Source organism: Manihot esculenta, chromosome 4 (assembly GCF_001659605.2).
Source record: "Manihot esculenta cultivar AM560-2 chromosome 4, M.esculenta_v8, whole genome shotgun sequence".
In the NCBI taxonomy this organism is placed as follows: Eukaryota; Viridiplantae; Streptophyta; class Magnoliopsida; order Malpighiales; family Euphorbiaceae; genus Manihot; species Manihot esculenta.
In genome coordinates, this window is record NC_035164.2 from 6,100,196 (window position 1) to 6,126,258 (window position 26,063).

At 35.3% G+C, this 26,063-nt stretch overlaps 1 protein-coding gene and 1 pseudogene across 1 annotated transcript; one reads left to right on the forward strand and one right to left on the reverse strand.

Annotated features, from left to right (window-relative positions):
* Positions 1-7,672: 7,672 nt before the first annotated feature.
* On the forward strand, positions 7,673-12,657 carry LOC110613607 (probable transcription factor PosF21). The gene is made up of 4 exons (XM_021754829.2): positions 7,673-9,028; positions 9,594-9,726; positions 9,905-9,989; positions 11,621-12,657. Exons 1-4 carry the CDS (start codon positions 8,361-8,363, stop codon positions 11,971-11,973), a joined length of 1,239 nt encoding a protein of 412 aa, XP_021610521.1. The 5' UTR covers positions 7,673-8,360; the 3' UTR covers positions 11,974-12,657.
* A 4,122-nt stretch (positions 12,658-16,779) lies between these two features.
* LOC110613666 lies at positions 16,780-19,271 on the reverse strand (annotated as a pseudogene).
* Between the last annotated feature and the right edge of the window lie 6,792 nt (positions 19,272-26,063).

The following is a 26,063-nucleotide window of genomic DNA, read 5'->3' on the forward strand; positions in this document are numbered from 1 at the left end:
AGTGTTATTCACCTGCCATTGCCATTTTGGCCAGAGGCTCCTTCATTGTCACCTCTAGCCACCTAGTGAAGCTCGCAATTACCTTACATGTCTTTGATCCTCATCATTAAGGAGCGAACCTTCTCTTCGTATTTGACAAGATTTGATTCTCAGATTTTAAACTGTTCCTGACACTAATTAACAATCAACTATGAGTCACTAAAAATAATAGATTTTTATATATCTATTTTCGCGATGATTTTTAGTGCCATAATCACAGCTTCGTACTCAGATATGTTGTTGGTAGTGTTGAGGGCGATTTTTTCTGCATAACGTAGTTTTATCCTAGTTTGACTCTGCAGGAGTATTCCAATTCTAAAAGCCCCAGCTCTGCAAGCACCATCTGCCTAGACCTTCTAGTCCTCAATAGGCGATTCAAGCGTTTTTTAAGTTTCTAATGGCAGAGTCATCTCTACAATAAAGTTGTCTACTGCCTGGGCTTTCATTGTTTTTCTTGGGGTATACTTGATATCAAAGGCTGATAATATTACTGCCCAGGTAGACAACCGCCCTGATAGCTTCGGCCTATGTAGTATCTTTCATAAAGGATAATATGTTCTGATTTTTATGGTGTGTGACTCAAAATAGGGACGTAACTTTGTAACAAATATCAGGACTACAAATGCCAATTTCTCAATAGAGGGATAGTTCTACCTTGCCCCTTGCAAGACTTGGCTTGCGTAATAGACTCTTTCGACGAGCGAGCTTAACAAAGGGAAAGATGATAAAAAAGTTTTTAAATTTTCAAACGCCTCTACACACTCTTCCATCCAAACAAATTTATTTTTGCCTTTTAAGGATATAAAAAATGGTAGACACCTCCTGGCCAAATAAGATATAAACCGGCCAAGAGCAATGACCCGTTCATTTAGCGGTGAGCAGTATTCGGTTCAAACCGAAAAAATTGACTGAACTAAATTAATTTAAAAATTTAGTTCGGTTTTTTATTCAATTCTGTTCGATTCGATTTTTAATTTTAGAAATTTCGGTTATTTCGGTTCGGTTCGATTTTGATCAGAAAAAATCAAAAAAATCGAACCGATTAGTGATAATAATATGTTATTTTCAATAATATAGAGAAATTAAATCATATTAAAATTAAAATATTTTAATTAAAATTTAAAATACTAAAAATAAAGTGTAAAAAATAAAAAAATTATTAAAAATCAAAACCGATCAAATCGAATTGAATCAGACCGGTTCGGTTCGATTTAATTTCTGACCAAAATCAGTTTGGTTTGGTTTTTATAAATACTAAAATTTTGGTTTTCAGTTTATTTGGTTCGTTTCGGTTCAAAACCGAACCGACCGAATGCTTACCCCTACGTTCATTCAACTTCAATAAATCATTTATGGTTTTAGGTGCCTCCATATTTTGGATGGCATTAACTTTTTTTTTCTGGGTTTTTCTCTATGCCTCTCTCTAAGACTATGTACCCTAAAACTTTTCAGCTTTTATTCTGAAGGTGCATTTTTCAGGTTTAAGTTTTATACCTGCTTATCCAGTACATCAAAAACTTTTTAGATATCTTCTAGATGACCTTCTAAAGATCGGCTCTTTACCACCATATCATCCATATACATCTCGACCGTTGACCCCATCATGTCTTTAAAGATGCCCGACACTAGCCTTTAATAAGTCGCCCCTATGTTCTTCAGCCCAAACGATATCACCTTGTAACAGAAGACTCCTGCAGCGGTGATAAACACAATATTTTCTGCATTTTCGATGTCCATCATGATTTGGTGGTAGCCTAAAATAACATCCAGAAAGGAAACCACTGTATGTCTCGAGGTAGAGTCTGCTAATTTGTCAATAGATGGGAGTGGATAATGATTGTTTAGACATGCTTTGCTCAAGTCAGTAAAGTCCACGCATATCCTCGACTTCCCGTTTGCCTTCTTAACTAGTACTGCATTGGCGAGCTATGTAGGATACTAGATCTCTTTTATTAATCCTCCTCTTAATAAATTATTAATCTCCTCCTTAATCACCTACTGCCTTTTTGGTGCAAATTTTCTTTTTCTTCTGTTGTATCGATTTTATTGTCTCGTTGATAGACAGCTTATGGGTAATAAGAGTCGGGTCCACACCTGTTATATCTTCTAGAGACTAAGAAAAAGTGTTCACTCTGTGTTTTAGTAATTCTATTAATTGATTCTTTATTTCACCATTTAATGCAGTTTCAAATCGTACCTTTTTATATATACCTAACTGGACCTCTTTTATTGGGTTTGCTAGTTTTGATTTTATGTGAGAGTCTGGTTTTTTCAACAGGTCGATGGGTATGGTTACTTTTTCGAGGCTTTTTGTATAGTGCCTGTAGCATTCTTGAGCTGACTTTTGCTTGCCTCGAACAATGGCTAATCCTCCTAGACCTGGTAACTTAAGACACATAGCACCCATATTAATAACTATATTGTGACAGTTTAAGATTGGGTGATCGAGTATCATATTGTATGCAAGCGGGATGTCTACCATCGCAAACTCCGCATACAACTCCCACTTGTACTTCTCATCACCCAGCACAAAAAGGGAGGTTGATGGTTCTCAGTGCTACCACGGTCTTATCTCCTAATCCCACTAACGGGTAGGACACTTTAACAAGGCTATTTTTTTCTAATCCTAACTTATTAAAGACATCCAAGGTGAGGATATTAATGGAACTACTTGTATCAACCAAGACTTGCCTCACCTTATACTTATTCAATCAGATGCTGATGACCAGCGAGTCATTTTGAAAAAAACCTATCGCCTTGTCTGCAGGCCCAAACCTTACTTCCTGTTTAGCCCATAGTTCTTGCTCAGCTAACAGTACATCTTCTATAAAGCGTTTGTTCTTTTTCTTGCCATCACTAGGTCCTCCTATAATCACATGTATAACCCCTACATGTTCATTATCACGGGTGGTTTCAGGAGTTTTTACCTTGGGTTCGAGTCTCCTCTCTTCTCTATTCTTCCTAGTAAACTTTCAAAGTGTTCCATCCTTTGTTAATGTCTCAATTTTGTCTTTCAGCTACCGGCACCCTCCATTGTATGTCCGTGGTCTTTATGGAAACGATAGTACTTGATCCTATTTGGACTTTCAGCTTTCTCAGGGTTGAGCTTGGGAGGTCATCTTACTTCTTTATCATTTTTTTCTAATCCATATTAAAATATGTATCTGTGAGTCATTCAATGGAGTGTAATTCTTATACTTACTTTGATCGTCCCTTCCTTTGGATGCTGGATAATTTATGCAGTCTCCTTCATACCCTCGTGCCTCCAGCTTTTGATTTTGATTTTGACTTGTCCTCTTGTCTTCTCTCAATACTTGGACTTTATTATCTAGTCTTATATATTTCTGGGCTTTGTCCATTAGCTGTTGATAAGTAGCAGCTGGATTCTTGATTACATAATCCATGAATTTGATATTGCACGTTCCTTTTTTCAATGCTTCACACGCTATTTTATAATTTAATTCTTTCACCTGTATTGCTTCAGCATTGAAACATGAGATAACACTCCTTAAAAACTCGTTCTCTCCTTGGCGGATCTTTCGCAAGTCAGAGAGGAGCCTTTTAGGAGGTATGCAAGTAATAAACTTAGAAAACAACATAGCAAATTTTGTAAAGCTTTGAATTGAATATGGGCTTAGATGTTGGTACCATTTCTAAGTCAAACCTGTGAGTGTGGATGGAAACATCGTCACAACACAAAATTGTTAACATCTTGAAATTACATTGTTGTTCTAAAGATCGCTAGATGACTCTTGGGATCTGCTGTTCCATCATATTTTTCCAAACTTGGGAGTTTGAATTTGGCAGGAAAAGTCTATGCTAGGATCTCTTCTAATAAGGGCGAGGCATCATCTAAGCCATAGTCCTCTTCTTGCTCCTTCTGGTACCTTTCCATAGCTCATATCAGCTTTCAGTTGATGTCCTTCGAGGCTTCGTTCAACGACTCCTCTTCCTCTAGCTTAGCCTTCTCTTTGGACTACGTCTGGATCGCTTCTGTCCGTGTCCTCAGGGTATCAATGGAGGCCTCCTCCCTTATCTTGGGAGCCATAAATTAGGCATCCTCTCGATCCTTATACTGCTCGAGAGTGGCCTGCAGCCTTTTAAGGTAATGGAGTATTTTCTCGTTATTTAAATTGTTCAGATCTGCCACATTGACCATTGAGGATGTGTTTTGTTCATTGTCAAGAGTAAAGGAAATGATAGCCCCCGTATTGGTAGCAGTCTAAGCAGCCGCTTGTGAATTGTCAGTCATTTAGAAAGATGAAGAAGGAAAAGATTTAAGTGAATAAGAGACCAATTTTAATCCAAATAAACAGAGAGAATTCAATAGAAGATCCCGAAAATATAAGCAAATTATGTGGCTGAAACGAAATTGTGCTGTGATTAGTCAATATGCAAAAAAGAGAATATGAGGTAGTTGTTCTAAAGATCACTAGATGACCCTTGGGATCTACTGTTCCATCATATTTTTCCAAACTTGGGAGTTTGAATTTGGCAGGAAAAGTCTATGCTAGGATCTCTTCTAATAAGGGCGAGGCATCATCTAAGCCATAGTCCTCTTCTTGCTCCTTCTGGTACCTTTCCATAGCTCATATCAGCTTTCAGTTGATGTCCTTCGAGGCTTCGTTCAACGACTCCTCTTCCTCTAGCTTAGCTTTCTCTTTGGACTACGTCTGGATCGCTTCTGTCTGTGTCCTCAGGGTATCAATGGAGGCCTCCTCCCTTATCTTGGCAGCCATAAATTAGGCATCCTCTCGATCCTTATACTGCTCGAGAGTGGCATGCAGCCTTTTAAGGTAATGGAGTATTTGCTCGTTATTTAAATTGTTCAGATCTACCACATTGACTATTGAGGATGTGTTTTGTTCATTGTCAAGAGTAAAGGAAATGATAGCCCCCGTATTGGTAGCAGTTTAAGCAGCCGCTCGTGAATTGTCAGTCATTTAGAAAGATGAAGAAGGAAAAGATTTAAGTGAATAAGAGACCAATTTTAATCCAAATAAACAAAGAGAATTCAATAGAAGATCCCGAAAATATAAGCAAATTATGTGGCTAAAACGAAATTGTGCTGTGATTAGTCAATATGCAAAAAAGAGAATATGAGGTGGTTGGAGCCTAAAACAGCCACTCCAACGCTCAAGTCAGTAAACTGAAAAAAAGAGTGAGTGTAATGAATTGCTTAGAACTTAAGAATAGTTGTGTAAGAATGCGTAACTTGATCTCTGTGTACATTGATTTTTATACTGTAAAAAGATGGAGTTGGTTATTAAATTTTCTGGAAATTCAACTAGCACCGACTAGTGGATAATATATCCCGTGATTATAGGTGTAATTGAGGATATACTTGGTTATGTTCATTAACGATAACTTTTTGTGAAATTTCATTCTGCTGAAAAGAGAGTGAATTTTAATGAAAAATCGAGAATTGCAATATTCGAATTTTTTTTTCTATGAATGGGAGCGTATCAGTTTCACAGACTTTTATCATGTGACTCTATTTTATGGTAATATTGTACTTTTTTTCTATAAAAGAGAGCATATCAGTTCCACATACCTTTATCATGTGACTCTATCTTATGGTAGTAGTTTATAACTTATTTTGAATGATTATTGATAATTATGATTTTTTATTAACAATCAAATTTTTATATATTGAGAAGCAAACACGTATTTCATGTTTTCGTTTATTTTTTATAAAAAATAAAAAATATAATTTTCTTAATAAATGGAATCAAAAGCATAAACTATTTTCTAGAAATAAATATACTTTAACATTTTTTGTATCATCCAAAAAGTTAAAAAATAGTATTTACTGTTTTCTTACTAAGATTATAAGTAAAATATATATAAAAAAAAGTTATTCAAAATAAAAAACAATTATCTTTAAAATATTTTTAAAAAACAAGTAGCGCCAAAGTTGTAATTTCAAATTAATTGAAATCCATTGTACGATTTTTTTTTCTGTTCAATTTTATTAGACACTAAATTCGCATTAATATTTAAAATTTATAAAACTTATAAATAATTTTATTTGTATTTACAATTTTAATTCGGTGATAAGTATATCTGAGTAAAATTTAAGAAATCTCAGATTTTACTCCTTTAATTTTTAATTTTTATTTAAAAAAAATTCATTTAAAAGTTTTAAATATTGAAAGAAAACAGTAAAAAATGTTAAATAGGATAAGTTTGGATCGATTTAAAACATATTAAATTTATCTTTAATTTAAATATTATTAGTGCATTTTTACAATTTATAGAAGCATATTAAATTATTCTTTTATTTTGATAAAATAATTTCTATTCCTATACAATAATAATAATAATATCTACCCATATTACTAAATTATCTTTAAAATCCAAACATACGTTAATAAGTTAATAAATAAAAAAATTATTATTATTAAAAAATTTACAATTTTAGATAAATAATATTTCATCGTCATTGATATTAGGGGTGAGCATTATTCGGTTTTTCAGTTCAAATTAAAAAAATCGATAGAATATAATTAATTTAAAATTTTGATTTAATTCAATTTTTAATTTAAAAATTTCTGTTTAGTTCAATTTTTATCAGAAAAAAATTTTAAAAATTAAATCGAACCGATTAGTAATAATAATATATTATTTTCAATAATATATAGTATATAAACTATATATTAAGATTAAAATATTTTAATTAAATTTTTAAATATTAAAAATAAAATTTAAAAAATAAAAAAATTATTAAAAATTTAAATTAATAAAAAATCGAATCAAATCGGTTCGTTCGATTCAATTTCTAATAAAAATTAATTTAATTCAATTCAATTTTAAATTGAATAAACCAACTACTCACCTGACTCGTACTTCCTTACATATTTTTACTAAAAAAGAAAAGCAAATATGTTATTCTAAGGGTAGATATACTTTCCATGAATGATCATTTATTGTTGATATCATGCGAAAAACATTTTTATTGTATATCTTCTAAAATACTTTCCATTAATTACTTCCTTACATTTATTGATAAATTTATAAAAATATAATTATTTTCTTTTTATTGCATATCTTATGAAAAACCTGAAAGGCGTTACTTCATTACTGTGTTTATTTTTTTCTCCATTCAAACAAAAATTAAAAATAATTACAAAAAAATTATATTCTTTTTACGATTTTATTTATATTTCAATATTAATATGTGGTTTAATTGAAAAAAAAAATCAGTTTGTAATTTAAAAAATTTGAAAGTAATTTTTTTTTTTTTTATAGTTTCCTCTAAAAATTAAAAAATTCTTTCATTTTCCTTTTCATGAAAGAATTTCCAAACACAGCAATTCAAAAAAGTCAAATCAAACAATAAAATCTCAGTCCTTCGTTACCTAATCCTACACGTGAGCCACACATAATAACTCCCTGCCTTGACCTCCATTTTCTCTCACTGACCAAACTCCAAACCAGCACGTAACCCGCCATTTTCTCCCGTACACTAACCTCTACCACACTTATCTAAACTCCTCTCTTTTCACGTATTGTACACAGACACGTAAGTACCAGAGAACATTTTAGTCTAGAAAATACAAGTACAGAAACTGAGGGAAGCAGACAATAAAAACCATTTAGTTATGGGTAATAAAATAAGAAAAAGAACTCATCATGGGCACACACCTGTATCAAGCAGCTTCCTTCTTCCCTCTCAAGAAATATACATATAAATATTTCTATAGATAGAGAAGGGAGGATGATGATGGGTGACCATGTGATTTGATGAATTGGATTCGATTTCTCTGTAAAAGCTGAGGATTCTCTGCATTTTCTCACTTGCTTTTGTTTCCCATTTTATATAATTTCGAGGGAAAGAAAGATCTAACACCGCTTTCGGACAGAATTCATGTCTGATTTTCCAGGAAAAGTTGCTAGATTTTCCTGCAATATTTCTGTTACTCGCATCCCAAGAAGCTAAATTTGGTCTTTTGGTCTCTCTTTATCTTTTGGGTTTCTGTTTTTAGGGTTTGTTTGTAAGAGAAATGCTTGTGTGCATTCTCTCTGTCTCGCTGTTTCTGTAATTTGGTATATTTGTTTCGATCTCATTTGCGAATCTGATCTCCTTTTTCACTAGGGTTTGTTTTTTTTGGAATCTGTCCGCGGTTAATCTGCTATCTCAGAGTATCATTTTTGGGTTTTCTCAGCTATCTGTGTTTTCTTGCGTTCGTTGTTTGAAGAGCTTGTAATTTCTGTGCCCTAGGGTTTTGTTTGCACTAATAATACGACCTGTTCTGTGCAAAATTTGTTTTAGACGTTTTATTCTTGTGGTTTTCTGCGTGATTTAGAGGTTTCTGTGGATGGATAAAGATAAAGCCCCAAGTCACAGTGGTGGTTTGCCGCCTCCATCTGGTCGTTTCTCTAGTTTTTCACCCCCTGGGAGTTCTTTTAATGTGAAACCTGAGCCATTATCGGCTGCATTTCCTCCGATGGCTCCAGCTACTAGTTCAGACCCTAGTAATTTCGGTCATGGATCTGATTCTAGCCGCTTTAGTCATGACATTAGCCGAATGCCTGATAACCCACCTAAGAAATTGGGTCACCGACGTGCTCATTCAGAAATTCTCACTCTCCCTGATGATATTAGCTTTGATAGTGATCTTGGCGTAGTAGGTGGTGCAGATGGGCCCTCTTTCTCCGATGAGACTGAGGAAGATTTATTTTCAATGTACCTTGATATGGATAAGTTCAATTCAACCTCTGCCACATCAGCTTTTCAATTGGGGGAGTCATCAACTCCTCCACCGTTAGCACCAGCACCAGCAATACCAGCTGATGTTAGTCCTGGCGCTAGTGAAAGGCCTAGAGTTAGGCACCAACATAGCCATTCAATGGATGGATCAACCTCTATCAAGCCAGAGATGCTCATATCTGGTGCAGAGGACGTTTCTGCAGCTGATACTAAGAAAGCCATGTCTGCTGCAAAGCTTGCTGAACTTGCTCTTATTGATCCCAAACGTGCAAAAAGGTGTAACCTCTTTGTTCTATTTACATTTAGTCTTTCTTTAAGGTCTGTTTGTTATGTGGAGATTGTTTTGGTGCTAATAATTTTAGTTAAAGCCTTTTAACAAGTAAATTGTTTTTATGGACCAAGGCACTAAAGGAGTCGCCATCCATGTACTTTAGGGAGTGGTAGAAGTATCGTGTATGGAGGGAAAGGTTTGAATGGAAATTAAAATGTCTCTATGTTCAAAAGCATTGTTTTTTTTTGGTTTTGGCCTTTTGGGACTCTTCTAGTTTGTTCGTGCTGAGAACAACAGTTTTACAAAGTGTTGAACTGAATTGTGTTAATTTATCATAACGTGCTAATTTATCATAATGTGCTTGTTATAGGTTACAGCATGTCTGACTTATGAAGGACCTATTGTAGGATTCACCCTTTTTATGTTCAATTAGAGTTTTCTTCTCAGTTAGTTTTTTGAGTCCCTATTTCCGACTACCATTCCCTTGCAACCATCACAAGGGATGAAAGCATATTGCTAACTTTTATGGGTTTTAGATTGTTGTCTCATGTTCTTTTCTTCATATCATAGGATCTGGGCAAATAGACAATCAGCTGCAAGGTCAAAGGAAAGGAAAATGCGATATATAGCTGAACTTGAACGTAAAGTGCAGACACTTCAAACGGAAGCAACATCATTGTCTGCTCAACTGACTCTATTACAGGTAAGTTGCATCATAGTAACGCGTGGTATCTGTGTTTACTTGATTATATTATATTTGTTCTAGTCTATGTATCCAATTTATTGTTCACTTCTTGATTAGGGAAGCGTCTATGTGGAACATATCTTGCCTTTACAGTGACAATCTATTTGACTTTTTCTTATTGGTTCTTTGTTTCTAGAGGGATACAAATGGTCTGACTGCTGAAAATAGTGAACTCAAACTGCGGTTGCAAACAATGGAGCAGCAGGTCCACTTGCAAGATGGTGAGTCTCTACCTTTAGTGATTTGTTTGTAAAAGAAGCCAATTATAGTTGGTTTGGTCCATTACTAGTTAATTAATTAATTTATTTTTTGAGAGAATACTAGAACTGAGGCCATATGAATTCAGTTCAATTTTTTGCTATATTTCTTTGGATTTTGAACAAGAGTTTGACAAGCTTCAAACAATTTGGTGAAGATAAGAGAAAAAGGAAATGTTTATTCTTATATGTGTATGTCATGCATTTAATCTAGTTAAAATGTTTCCTGTTGTTTTACTTTTTACCCCTTTTCTCCTTTTCTATTCTTTCCTATATTATTTTGGAGTTACCTCGTGGTGAAATCCCTCAGACAGTGGTCTTTCTATTGGGGTTTATAATAATTATGGCTTCTCTTCTATTTTATATCTTGTTTATCTATGCTTTTTCTCTTAATTAAAGAAAATTGATGAACCAAATGTAGGAAGTTATGGTTTTGAGACATGATATCATTTTTCCTTCTATTCTTTCTGAAAATGGAATGGCACTCGGTTTTTCCCCTTTCTAATGTATTTAAACAAATATCATGTTCGCTAAAATGTTGCTGGATAAATGTTTCTCTCTTGTCCACAGTGCTCAAATGTGCTATTGATGCCAGATTATGAATGAGGTGTTTAAAATTAATTATGGCTCCACAATATACATGAATTACTGTTTGAATATTAATTGCATGTGACTTGCTATTCTATGATGTTCATATTTCTACTGGCATGAAAGTCCTCTCTGTTGTGATAATTATTCATTATTATTTCTCGTCGAGTTCCTTTGATCAATTATATCTTCAATAATTAAAATAGATACAATAAATGTCCGTATATTTGTCCACTTGTGATATTGAGTTGTATGCTTCTGTAGTCAGCATTAGTAAGTGCGGTAAAACAGCTGCTGACCATGTATGCGGGCGTGTGCTTATGGTTTATGTTTTTCTTCTCTAGATTAGGAAGGCAATGATAATTTTCCCATTTGTCTGGTTGGCATGGTTGTGGTTGGGTTTATACTTATTTTAGTTAAAGAGGTCTGATGCTTTTCTAGTGAAGAAATCATTAGTCGAGGTTGTGGGTGCATGGTGCTTGTCAGAGGTTGTGTCCAGAAGTTGGGTTAACTTTTTGAATCAGGAAAAAACTTTCACTGGGGCTTGCATTAGAATCCTCACTTTGTCTCGGTAATATTGACGATAGTACCAATAGTTTCTACTGCAATTGTAAATGCCACAGCTTGAAAAAAAAAAAAAAAAAAAAAGCACTGGCTTGGAATCAAAGGGTATGGGAGCTGGTTTGAGGCATAAAGAGCTGTTTAGAACTGTTGAATGCAGGAAGAAATCCATACATTTTGTGTGGTTTTCTCTTTATGGTTTGTTCCTATGATGCATTAATTATGCACATATTAGCATGGCAAATTTCTTCATCTTGGCTTTATGGATTTTAAACTGCAAAGATGTGAGAGCTGTTTGGTTTATATACATATATGTTTTATCATTAGGAATTTAAAATAGATAAATGGTTGTTACATGCTTTTTTACACATTGGTCTATCATTAATATTCCACTTTATTCTGCTTGTATTACATGTCACAATGATGTTATTTTGCTTTTCTCGTAGCATTAAATGATGCATTGAAAGAAGAAATTCAGCATCTGAAGGTATTGACTGGTCAAGCTATGCCAAATGGTGGACCTATGATGAATTTTGCATCTTTTGGAGCGGGCCAGCAATTCTATCCTAACAATCATGCGATGCATACTCTTTTGACCACACAGCAGTTTCAACAGCTACAAATTCATTCTCAGAAACAGCAACAGCAATTCCAGCAGCATCAACTGCATCAGCTACAGCAGCAACAGCAAGAACAGCAGCAGCAACGAGTTGGGGATTTGAAAATGAGGGGAACGATGTCTTCTCCAAACCAGAAAGATAATGCATCAGATATTAACCCTCCAGCAACTAATGACTGAAAAGGAATTTTGGCAAGTATGCACTGTGCAGCCTTTCTTGTATAAAGGTCTCCTCTGTGTAAAATCATAATTGCAGTATGCTGTTAGATAGGAGGTCTGCAGTCTCTCTCCCTCCAAACCTTTTATTCTATTGATTTTTTCCCCTAATCTGTTTAGATGCATTTGAATTCTATTTATTTTAGTCTGTTCTATATAGCTAGAGACTGGGGTATATGATATATATACATGGTATAGTTTCTTTGTTGTGATCTTGTATAATCTTTGAGGGGATCTGTTAGAATTGGAAGTTGCAGTTTCCTGGCCCTGCTCGAGCCCCCAAATGCTTGTTTATCTGATTGATTACCGCCACCACTGATAAACTGGTTTAATAAGAACTAGAAAATTGGGTTTTAGTGTTGAGTTGGGTGCTGTTTGTTAGTGGAGAAGTGGGCTTTGGCATTGTTATGGGGCTCGTAGTTGTAGCTGCAATGCCAATCGAATGGAAACAGAGCAACTGGGACCCCTTTCTTCCTCAGGTAAGTTGGTTCTTTTTTGAAACTTTGGAGTTTAATGATCAAATATGGGCGTTGTAAGGGTTTATCTCAAGTACTGAAATTTTGTTACCTCTCTTGTAGAATTCTGCATGCAGTGACTGCATGATCTTCCCTTTAATAAAGATGACTTTTTGAAGTATAGCTGTGGAAATGCGGAGATTTCAATTTTGTTAGTCACCTTCAGAGAATTTGAGTAAATGTTAATGATCCTTTATTTTTGAGATATGGTTGAATCTCTTAGTCTTGCACAGATAAAAGCATTTGCAGCGATGAACGCTGTATCTGCGAATGAGTAGCCTGGGCCACCGCCTTGGAAAAATTAAATCATGAATGAATGTAGGTGGACTTTTCATTAAATGTGGCCAAGCAAAGGGGTCATGCAGGTGAATATTTCCATTATTTTTTAGGTCGCACGGTGTCTGGTGCGCCTCGGCACGTCCGGTCCGGTCGTACTCATAACCTTCAAGAAAAATCTGAAGGACCGGGCGTGAACTGAGCGTTTTTCACGTCCGGTCGTACGTACTCATAACTGCATCAGGAGGTCTCCAAGGTGAACGGCCTTGGCCGCAAAGCGTGCCATTATTTCTGTTTTGAGTATTTAGACAGAATATTCGTCAACAATATTGATCAACAATTTGCAATGATTGATTCAAATGCTTGGATGGAGTTTTATTTTTTCTGTTTAACAGCCAGCTATTTAATTATTATTATTATTATTATTTTATTATACATAAATGAATGATTTATTATTAATTTAAATTTTATAAATCTATGTATTTTAATGTGTAAATATTAATATTATTATATTTTTAATAAAATTTAAATTGGAATCCAACTTTAATCAGAACTGAACCATAACCATTTTAGAATTGAATTATTTTTGAACTATTTCAAATTGAAATACTTACCTTTATAATTTTTTGATTAGAAGTGTAATGAAATAATTTTTAGAAATTATCTAACCTTTTTATGTTTATTATCGAATGTGTTGTACATTATTTGTTATTGATTATTCGTTGATATTGAATTTTAGGTAACTATTTTAAAGTTTAAGACTATTTTTTTTTCCGTAAGTTTCAATTGAGAATTTAAACCTAGTGTCACCAAGTAAATCACAACTTTAATCATTACATCTAATTGTGTTAGGCTTTTAAGTAATCTAATTGTGTTAGGCTTTTAAAAATAAAGTTTAATTGATGCAAAGTTCATAACTCATATGCATAGCATAGGAATACACAAATATTCAGAGTACTAATGAGGTGCTATATTTGTATTAGCCCGCATTTTCTTTTTGGAAAGTATGATAGTCAAATGCAAATTAATTTTTCTCTCGTAAGTCTTTTAGTTTTTTGAAGAATAGTCTTCTCTTCTGTCGAGCTTGTGGCTTCCCCTGTCTAAAAGGGGCAGAGGAAGCTACCTTCCTCATGTGAGTTTTTCTCTCCCCCTCTGGGAGGGAGCTATAGATAGATGGTTTTGCATTTGTTTGTGTTTTTTTTCTAGTTTTTTTGTTGCAGGTGGGTTTCATGGTATAAAGATTTGTAAATCCTTGCAATGGTGTGGGCTGTAAATCGACAAGGGTGGGTTTAGCAGTGATTTTTTTCTGGGGCCAATATTAGGGGTTTAAGTCATCACAGTGACCTTGAAATCAGATGGTGAAGGAAGTTCTTGCCACTACCCTTTTAAGGCTCCAAAACAATGTTTGACTCTTGTCTTGGACTTTTAGATCTATACAAGCCTATCTCAGTGTCTCTGTAATGATTCGAAAAATAGATCACTACTGGCGTTAGGGTTCAGGTCAACTTAAAGTCACCGGAGCCCATAGCAGGGCTGATATATATTCTGTTATACATGATATAATTTCAAACATTATCATAAAAATATATAAAAATATTTTCATCTCATGAACCAAATTTGACATATGCATACAACATAACTGAAAACATAAAATCTATACTAAAACTCTTATCAAATGCTCCAATATGGTCGTCATTATATATCTTGGTTTACTTTTAACATAGTTTAACTTTCAAAATTTTTACATAATAGGATTATGAACAAGGGATTATAAAAGAAAATACGGGTGAAGCACAATTCTAATTCACAATATGTATTACATATCCACAACTATACTATTATATCAGAATTATACCATACAACACTGCTGACCTCCCAAGCTAATTCTGGTCCTGCAAACCTAGGATTAGAAGAAAGGAATAAGGTACAAAATTCTAGTGAACAGAAACATAATCATAAAACAGTTTAATAAAATATATAATCGTATGAATGTGTAACAATACAAATAATTCACATCAAGATAGACTTGTCACCTATAACCCTCCATAATTATAATAGTGTTCGATCCACAACGGGTACTCCTCAAGACTTCCTTTTAAATATAATATAACATATCCATAGTGTCAGGAGCGTAGAATGGACAACCATGATATTTCTCTTACATAATGCTAGGAGCGTAGGATGAGCAACTCTAATCTTTCTATATTCATCATATCATAGCATCGTCGAGGGTTAGTGGGTTATTCTGACATCCATCCACAACAATTAATCGTGTAATGCATCATATTCATAAATCCTTATGCAAAACAACCTAATCATATATACATGGCATTCAGGATGCATGAGTATGCTTAAAATGCTTGATTTCTTAAAAATAATAGTTTAGTTTAATTCTACTAACTTCTTGCTGACGCGAGCCTAACTCTGAAACAGTTGTTTCATTGTCGGCCTCTATGGTCTTTCAAGTTCGATCCTATACAGATAGACTTAGATGAGAGACTAAACATAATTTTTACAATTTTTAAAACTACTGGACATAGGTTCGGTAGCTTAAAGTTCCTTTACAGATCCGAAGATTAAACTTTCTGAGACAGGTTAGGATGCCAAAAGGCAAACTTCACAGACAGATTCGACGGCCGAACCTTGCTTCGGCGATCAAACTTGAATTCTTCTACAATACAAAACCCAATTCTACCTTAGCCAACAATCACCCAAATGTGAACAAAGCCCACATGAGACAGTTCACAAGCAACCATTCACAAATCAAAACATAAGAAACACTTAAAACTATCCTAAATTTCATCATGCATTAATAACACAAGAAAACATCCATTATCTAAAAATTAAAAATTTAATCCCAAAATATTTAAAAGATCTTGTATACATCATCAAACTATTGAAACCACTTATCCTTCTTAACTCAAGCAATAAAAGAGAGGCAAGGATTATAACTTATCTCTTAGAAACACAATAATCACAGCAACTAAGAACTCAAAGAAAAGGATAAAATAATTTTCGAAGGGTCCCAAAAAATTAAAACTTGAAAAATTCAACTTGATTTTTTAAAATAAAGGTAAAACTCATGAATTTAGGATTTATAGAAAACTCAAAGTAAGAATCATTAAGAAGTTTTAGGCTTACCTCTACCCGAAAGAAGAAAGAATAACTTCTCTTGAATCAGGTTAGAGGCCTTTAATAACTTGATTTGGTAGCTTATGTTCGGTAGTCAAATCATCAAGATTCGAAATCTTAATGATTTATTTTTCACTTTTTTTAACACATTATAAAATGTTTAAAATTTATTTTATAGAAAAGTTTATTTTATTTTTTGATTTTGAAATTCTAAATTTCGATTCAGATTCTATTAAAAAGTTAGAATTCTGACACTGAAATTTAGCCGGATATTATATATGTCCTGTCCCAACTGGATCTCCTGTTTCGTCTTCAACAGTGAATCTTGCATGTGACGGGACTGGATTTTGGGGTGTTGTTCTCATGGTTTTAGGCTTCTGGCACTCAAATCGAGCTGGAGTCTTTTAATCTTTGGCTTTGGTGTTGTCATTTCCTTCCTGGTTCTGCTCTTCTGTGTTTATGTTCTTTGCTACGGTGGTTGATTCCAGGGACGGCAACTCTAGACCACAAGGAAGCTGGGTTGGTGGTGGCGATGCTTGAGTGTATCTCTGCCCTTAGTTTAGGGTTTTCATTGTTGGACTTCAGCCTTGTCTTATTGGGTCTTGCTCTAGGCCCAAATGCTTTTTCTTTGTTTTTATCTTGAGAATATGTAACTTGGGGTTTAACACCAGTTTAATGAACCTATCTTCTCTAAAAAAAAAAAAAAAAAAAAGCTTAAGCCATTCCTAAAGAATCTTAATAAATAAGAAGTGCAGTAGGAACATTTTATTTATCATAAGGATTTTTTTTTTCTTTGAAAAAAAGAAAGAGAACCCACCAAGATAGAAGTTCTCCCAGCATTTCATCATCAGTACTGTTACAGAAATTCCTAGTGAACACATCTAGCCATTTAGTATATCACAGAATTTTCGATAAAAAGTTGCAGTTGAGATTAATTATAAGGATAAGGGAGTATTGCAATATGGTTATGAGCCACAGTTCCAATCCACAGCCTCCCTTTCACTTCTCTAACTTCACTCACTAGCTTCATCACTACACCTTTTGGATCTTCTACAACTTCCAGGAGTTCTCCATTCTCACTAAACAGTGTTATAACAGTGTACATTCTCATCCCCATTACTCTTGCTAATATGCTCATTTGCATCGGTATCCGGAAATAGATGCTCCTCATCCATGGATTGTGTGTGAGAACCCCTTCAGCTGAAGCCCTGTAACAATCTAATGCTATCCAGAATTGTGCCTCATCATTCATTCTTACATTGTTTGGAAAACCTGGCAGGTCAGCTACAAGTTCCACTCTTCCAGTTTTTTTGGTGGAACCATTGATTATGGTAGAATCTACATACAACGATTAGATATGAACCATTGATTATGGTGGAATCTACATACGATCCACTATAATCAATGGCTATAATAAAATCATTATACATACAGTTGCATTGGTAAAATTTCTCCTTTCCTAAAGCTCGGCCATTTTTTTTTTGGGTTAAAAGGGTTTTATATAAAATATTTTTTTCTTTTAGCAGCATGCATATTCTTCTTTACCTACAATTGGTAGTCTCAGTGAAGAGAAGGGAACTTTGGTCCTTAGAGAGCTGAACTCCATTTGGAAATGCCAATCCATCCAACACAACATGAGTAGTTTTGGTTTGTGGATCATATCCAAGAAGCCTACTAGTAGCTTCTCCTCCAAGCAAAATGAAGAAATGGTTCCTGCAAAAGATGAAGAATTATTGGATTCAGCCCTCTGAAAATCAAAAACTAACAACAGCAATTGTGTCCACTCACACTCTGTCATATCTCTTGCTTGTGTCTGTAAAGAAGATGGAGCCATTCTCATGAATGTCGTCAAGATCATAGGCGAAGAGTATTTGGTCTCCTGCTGCATGAGTTGCCAAAGGAACAGCAACTCCTCCTTCTGGTCCAACTACCAGAAGCCCATAATAAGCATCGGCTATGTATAAATTTCCAGTCTTTTTGTCGAACCTTAGGCCTAGTGGACGACCACATTGCTTCTCATGCTTCCGTTGCTTAGCTGTGGTTGAATCTACACCTCTTGCACAACGCTTCTCTGACCTTTCAGAGCCAAATCCCAACATTAAGTATTAGCATGTATCATGCTGTCAATTGTCTATGTCTGAAGTGTTCATTAATGATAATAAGGCTAAATGCATCATCTGGCCTTTGATTTTTACATAAAAAATCAATTGGCATTTTTAATAATTTCATTGTTCATATTTAACATCTCATCTTGCAAATACGTTACTTAGACGTGAATTATATACATCTTGACTTTTCAGAATTAAATAGTTATATTTTATAAATTTTAAAAATTAAAAAATTATATTTTTATAAAAGTTTAGTATATCCAGGGCTAATTGATGTTTTTGTCCTAATAAAGATAATTTGGTGGGTGGATTATTCCCATAATCAATTTGCAAATTAGAAAATTATTATTTGATCCCCAATAAAATTCATTAGTTATTTTTTCAGTTTTAAAAAATATATAACGTTACTGAGGTTTTAAAAATTCTAATAAATTATTCATTTTATTAATTTTAGCTATTAAATATTATAAAATTTATAATATTTTCAATACGAAAAGATTAATTAATAATCATTTTTACAAATTTGAGAGAACTAATAAAATTTTTTTGTACTATAGGAACTAAATAATAAAATATTTAACAGCTAAAACTAACCGAATAACTAATTAGTAAATTTTTAAAAAATTTTAAAAACGTTTTAAAGTATTTTTTAAAATTGAGAGACCGATTAATAAGTTCTCTCGTACTACAGTGATTAAATAGTAAAATTTTCTCTTTGTTTTGGGTGTTATTTAGCTTCATTATTAATCCAGGACTCACCAGTTTGCAGTAACAAGAGCAAATGTTTCCCATCCAACAGCCTCTCCCATCCATCTAACAACACGACCATCAGCAAGTCCAGTGTAAGGACCACAACCGAAGCTATCAAACTCCAAAGATTCAGGGCCAAAAACTTGATCCTCAAACTCTAATCTCCCATTCCCCAAACGACCTTTTTGGTCTCTTGGCCACTTGTCCATGACTTGCTTGTAAGGTGCAATGTCATGCTTGACAGGCCTGAAGTCATGGCGCCCAAGAGGACCCATCTTAAAGGGATCCATTAATGAATCCTAAGGCAAGTGTAAGAAAAAAACAAGAGTGGATGCTGCAAGAAAATGCCCTCTCTCTGTAAGAAGCTTTTCTTCTCCATGTATAGATGATGGAAAGCTTTGTTTCATGCAGATAATGAAACTTGAGTGATGCTAAGGTGAGGGATAAGTAACTAACTTTGGAGGGATTTGATATGATGGAAAGTCAACAACATGCAGGATTTGTGATGGGTTTTTGAGGTTTGAAGTAGGTTATGTTCTATTGAACATTTTTTTTTTCTCTTTAGCTCTTGTCTTTGTGTTGTTGTTGAGGAAGCAAAATCTTGTCCTTAGATTATTAATCTAAGATGACATTTACAAAATGGTTTTTTTTTTTGAAATGCATGAATTGCATTGTTTGCTTAATTGATTTCATGCATGAATCAGTTTTGTGTGGTAAAGATTTCAGTAGCTTTCACATACAATTAGTGCAATTGTACAATTAATGCAACTTATCAAGAGAAAAGGCAAACAAGCTGAAAGGGTGAGCGGGCGTGTGCATGCGTAATGTGGTGGTCTATCATGAAGCAACTTTAAGTTGAGGTTTTTTCAGAGCACCGTCCAAAGGTGTTAGGACCAAGGATCCCCATAATCTGAAGAAAAATTGGCTTTACGGGTTGTTGGAGCCAATTCTGCATTTGGGCCTGTGTGGCAGCCCAAATGAGGTTCAACGGGCTAATGTTGCTGGTTGCAAGGTGAAAATGCCAACTGGGGCAGATTTGCCAGCAGACAAATTGAACGGGCCTGTGGGTGCTAGAGGGAATTGGCATAGTTGGGAAAACAGGTAGGCTTACAAGCCAAGAGAGCTAGCAAGCGAGGTTCACTGGGAAACTGGGCTAGGCGTGGAGCCCAGCAGGCCAGATGAGCTGAACAAGGCAATAGAGGTGATTTGGCGAGTGGCAGGCCCAACGGGGTGCAATTGGGCCAGCCCAGCATGGGGAAAGGTGCTAGAAGCTAGGGGGCGTAGTCAGATGGAAGGAGGTTCAATAGGGCTGGAGCATTCGAGAAGGTTCTAGGGGCATCCAGAGATGTCCAGGCGCAAATGAGGTCCATTGGGCACGTTGGCAGGCTGCGCGCGCAGAGGGACGTTGGTAGGCTGCATGCACGGGATCAGGCTGGTAGGCCGCGCGCGTGGGCAGCCTGCCAGCAGCCTCCCACGCGCGAAAATGAGATTCACACAGGCTGAAGGACGCGCGAAGTTTCTAGAAGCTACGAGGATTCTCCAGGCGCTGCTGGAAGCTGCTAGGCGCGAGCAGAGTAGCATGGGTGGGCCAAGGACGCACAGGGCGCGCGGGCACGTGGCATGCCAAAATGAGGTTCATAGCTGCCAGAAAATTTCAGAACGTTCCAAACACGTGGCAAGTCACCAACCACATGATTTAGTCGGTCAAACACCTCATTTGCCTATAAATATCCCCACTGGCAGAATGTTAAGGAGAATGGAAGCCTCCTACACCTAAAGAGCCATAAGAATACCTTGTAAACACTTTGTAGAGCATTTATGAGCTTTGTTGTATTCTTGCCTTGTAAAATTTTCCTAAGTGTTAATATAAAATCCATTTCTCCAATTCTCTTCCCTTCTAGCTAGTTTTAGCTTGTGTTGCTTCCTTCATCCCATAAGAGTTGGTTTAGCTCTTCACAACCCTTTAGTTACTTTCTGCTGTGTGTTGTGATGTTAAGGTTGACTTAGCTCGACGGACTGAGTTAAGTGCCACACTGCTGGAGTGATTTTTGGGGTTGGAATTGCTCAGCACGTGACAAGTGGTATCAGAGCCAATTTTGCCACGTTCTGGTTGGCTGGCAGCAACAGCACAGTGAGGTTCATCCTGCTAAAGCAAAGCACTCTAATACTAGGGATAAGTGGTATCAAAGCAGATTTTTGCCGAGGTTCACAGTGAGGTTTGTCACTGCTGCGAAGTGAGGTTCAGTTGGGCGAAGAAGCCACTGTTGCGAAGATATTGGAGGCAGCGGAGGTTCATTTACCGAGATACTAGAGTGTCGTTGGTGTCACGGCTTCAGTGAGGTTCAGCTTGCCATAGTAAGGTTACGTCCAGCTTGATTCTAGGCAAGAGTCTGCCAGGATCATTGGAGCGCTGGTTTGGCAGAAATTCGAAGTGAGGTTATTTCTGCCAGTTTTCGGGGCTAGTTGCTGAGCAGTTTCGGCAAGGGTGATTTTTGGCTGCAAAAGAACAGTCCAGCGAGGTTAACCTGTCCAGAATTGTGAGGTTCATTTATGGGAGCTACCACCAAAGGAAAAGGTGGATGGTGCCAAGGACAAGAGGTCCAAAGTAGCTGAAAGTCCGAGGGAAGTGGTTTTGCCAAAGCAAGGGAGGCGTAGGCGACGATGCTTGAGGAGGAGCAAAAGTAGGTGCAAAGCTGAGGGGATGGCAAAGTCACCTAGCCACAAGGAGGAGGGGAATGCTACTAGTGCACTTGAGGAGAAGGCTGAAGGCAACACTTCGTATGTAGACGGACATACGAAGAGGTCCTCCACAACTTCGGACAATAGTGATGCGAAAAGGTCCAAAGTTTGCTCAAGTGGTATTGGGCAAGCGAAGAAGACGCGACGAGAGCGTCGCGGGTATGAGTAGGGGAGAATATCACGGTCCAAAGGTGTTAGAACTAAAGATGCCCATAATCTGAAGGAAAATTGGCTTTACGGGTTGTTGGAGCCAATTCTGCATTTGTTACAAGGCAAGAATACAACAAATCTCACAAATGCTCTACAAAGTGTTTACAAGGTATCCCTATAGCTCTTTAGGTGTAGGAGGCTTCCATTCTCCTTAACATTATGCCAATTGAGGTATTTATAGGCAAATGAGGGTGTTTGGTCGACTAAATCACGTGGTTGGTGACTTGCCAGGTGTCTGGCTCTGTTTGGGTGGTTTGGGAGCTGTTTGGCACGTTCTGGAATTTTTTGGCAGATTCTGGCAGCTATGAACCTCGTTTTGGCATGCCACGGGCCCGCGTGTCTTTGGCCCGCTCGCGCCACTCAGCCCGTGCCTAGCATCTTCCAGCAGCGCCTGGAGAATCCTCGCAGCTTCTAGAATCTTCGCGTGTCCTCCAGCCCGCATGAACCTCATTTCCGCGCACGGTCTGCCAGTGGCCTCCCACACGCACGGCCTACTAGCCTGCTCCCATGCGCGCGGCCTACCAATGTCCCTCTGCGCGTGCGGCCTGCCAACGTGCCCATTGGACCTCATTTGCGCTTGGACATCTCTGGATGCCCCTGGAACTTTCTCGAATGTTTCAGCCCCATTGAACCTTCTTCCATCTAGCGACGCCCCCTGGCTTCCAGCACTTTCCCCCGTGCTGGGCTGGCCCAATTACACCCCATTGGGCCTGCCACTCGCCAGATCACCTCCATTGCCTTATCCAGCCCGTCTGGCTTGCTGAGCTCCACGCCTGGCCTAGTTTCCCAGTGAACCTCACTTGCTAGTACTCCTGGCCTGCAAGTCTGCTTGTTTTCCCCAACTGTGCCGGTTCCCTTTGGCACCCATGGGCCCATTCAACCTGTCTGCTGGGCAATCTGCCTCCGTTGGCATTTTCACCCTGCAACCAGCAGCATTAGCCCGTTGAACCTCATTTGGGCTGCCACACAGGCCCAAATAATAAATTAAAATAAAAATAATTTATAATAAATATAAATATGACTATTTTAGATAATTTTATTATTTGCTACTCTTTTCATTTTGATATAATATAAATTATATATAAACTTAAAAAAATAAAAAAAACTATATGATTTGTTATAGATAATAATTCAATCAAATTAATATTTGATTAAATAATTTTTATTTTATTTCTAAATATAATATATTATAAAATTTTACTTTTTTTCTTAACATGTTAAAATACGGTACTTTTTAATAGTATTATTATAAAAATTTTAATAATTTGATAAAACTTGAATTTTTTTTCATTTTTATGAAATCGTTATAATTTTTGTGAGTCAGAATTTTTTTTTTTGAAATGTTTCGAATTATATTAAAAATCATTATAACAATTTAAACAGAAAAGGATTAAGAATTTAAAAATTTACATAAAAATTTTGAATTATCTACCTAATAAGATTATTTTTTAATTTTAACTAAAATTATTTATTAAAATAATCTCATCAATAAAACTATAAAAATATTTAAGTGATATGATATTGATATTGTCGAAATAAAATTGTGCCGCGATTGGCTAATGTGGAAGAAAGAGAAATTGAGGTGGTTAGCGTCTATGACAATCATTTCGACACTCGAATCAGTAAATTGAAGATAAAAGCGGATATAAAAAAGTTGCTTAAAATTCAAGAGTAGTAATGTAAAAAATGCGTACCTTGATTTCAACGATCGTTAGTTTTTATACCGTAAAAAGATAGAGTTAATTATAGTATTTTTTAAAAATTTAGCTGGTACCAGCTAATTAATAAGAGATCCCTTCGGCTAATTGATCGGGGATCCCATGATTACAGAGGTAACGTGGGTCTGCCTGCTAACGATAATTTTATGTGAAGATTCAACCTATTCAGGAGAGGGCGTTTTCGGCAGAAACTTGCCTAGCGATTAGCCGCCTTATAGCGTTTTTGGTAGAAACTCACATTTGGTTTTTGGTTTTGCTTTTGACTCATCCTTTTATTCTCTCTCAAAGCTTGAACTTCATCATGCAACCTAATGTACTTCTGGGATTTGCCTATTAGCTGTTGACACGTAGCAACTGGGTTCTTGATTAGGGAATCCATAAACTTGACATCGCGTATTTCTTTCTTCAATGCTTCACATGATATCTCATGATTTAATTTCTCCATCTATATTACTTCTGCATTAAACCGTGAGATAAAACTCTTTAAAGACTCGCCCTCTCCTTAGCGGATCTTTTACATGTCAGAGGAGAATTTTTTAGGAGGTATACAAGTAATAAACTTAAATTTAAATAATATAGTGAATTGTGTGAAGTTTTGAATTAAACCTGGACTCAGATGTTAGTATTATTTTTGAGTCAAATATGTAAGTTTTGATGGAAACACTAGACACAACACAAAGTCGTTGACATTCTAAAGTTGCATGATCATCCTAAAGATCGCGAGGTAACTTTTGGGATCTACTGTTCCATCATATTTGTCCAGACTTAACAGCTTGAACTTGGTTGGAAAAGTTTATGCTAAGATCTTTTCTGATAGAGGTGAGACATCGTCTAAGCCATAGTCCTCCTCCTGCTCCTTCTAGTACCTTTGCACAGCTCGAATCAGCTTCCAATTAACGAGCCTCATCCGATGACTCTTCATCCTCCAGTTTGGCCTTCCCTTTGGACTGCGCTTGGATCACTTCTATCCGAGTTCTTGGGGTATTAATGGAAGCATCCTTCCTTCCCTTGAGAGCCATTAATGATACTTCCTCCCGAGCTTTGCATTGCTCGAAAGTAGCCTATAACCTTTTGATGTATTAGAGTATTTGCCCTTGGAGATCTGCTTTGTTGACTATAGAGGATGTGATTTGTCCACTATTAGGAGCGGAAGAAATGATAGTACCCTCATTAATAGCAACCTTAGTAGTAGTTTGTGAACGGTCATTTCGAGAGTGAGAAGAAAAATATTTCTTTTTAAGAGAAAGAGGGTAAGAGACTAATTTTAATTTAAATGAACAGAGAGAATTCAATGAAATTTCCGACTACGGAACCAAATGATGTTGTCAAAATGAAATTATGCTGCAATTGTCTAATTTGCAAGAAAGAGAAAGTAAGTTGGTTTGCGTCTACGGTAGCCACTCTGATAGTCAAGTCAGTAAACTGAAGACAAGGACGAATGTAAAAAACTATTTAGAATTCAAGAGTAGTTGTATAAGAAATGTGTACTTTAATTTCTACAATCATTAGTTTTTATACCGTAAGAAGATGAAATTAATTATAACATTTATTGGAAATTCGATTGGTACCGGCTAACTGATAAGAGATCTCTCGGGCTAATTGATCAGAGATCGTGTGATTACAGACGTAACGGGATCTGCCTACTAACAATAACTTTATGTGAAAACATCCGGATACTATGGTTTCCGAATCTTTCTTTCCACGGTCTGCCTACTAACGATAATTTTATTTGAAAACTCCACTTATTTAGGAGAGAGTGAGTCTTAATGAAAATTTGGATACTATGGTTTCCGAATCTTTCTTTCCATAGGTAAAACTGCATATTGACTTACTATACATTTGCTACATGACCCTATCTTATGGTTACAATTCATAACTTATTTTGAGCAACTGTTGTATTACAGAAAATATAGTGATTATTTTATATATTTTATTTAATTTTTAAGTGTTTAAATAATACTAAAATCATCATAATTTTTTTTAATTAAAATAATCTTTTTCAAATATCATTTTAAATTTATTAATAAAATTAAAATAATTCTATCAATAAATCTATAAAAATATTTAAATAAATTCAGAGTGTTTCCCTCTCCTTATATGTAGTATAAATAACTAAATTTTTTAAAATAATATTAAAAAGTATAATTTAAGTTAAATTACTAATAAGGCTCTAAATTTATAAAAAAATTACTAATTTATCTTGATTTTAAAATTATTAAAATAACATATTTTATTTTTTATAAAATTCAACTCTTTATTTATTTTAAATCATTAGTGGCCCTTGAATATTTATACTGTTTTATTTTTATAATTTTAATTATATATATTATTTATTTCTTATTATTTTAAATATTTACCATATCTAGTTTAAAAATTAAAATAATTTAATTAATAATTTTTTAACAGAATAACTTAAAAATTCAATTTTATAAAATATTATAATATTCACCTAAAATAAATTCAAATAGAGATAGAATTAATAAATTTCTAAAAAATTTAAAAATATAGTAGTAATCTCGCTAGTTTATTTCTAAGTTATTTTTTTATGGAATATTTATAATATTTTTTTAATTTATACTGGTATGGAAGTTAAATTGTATGAATGC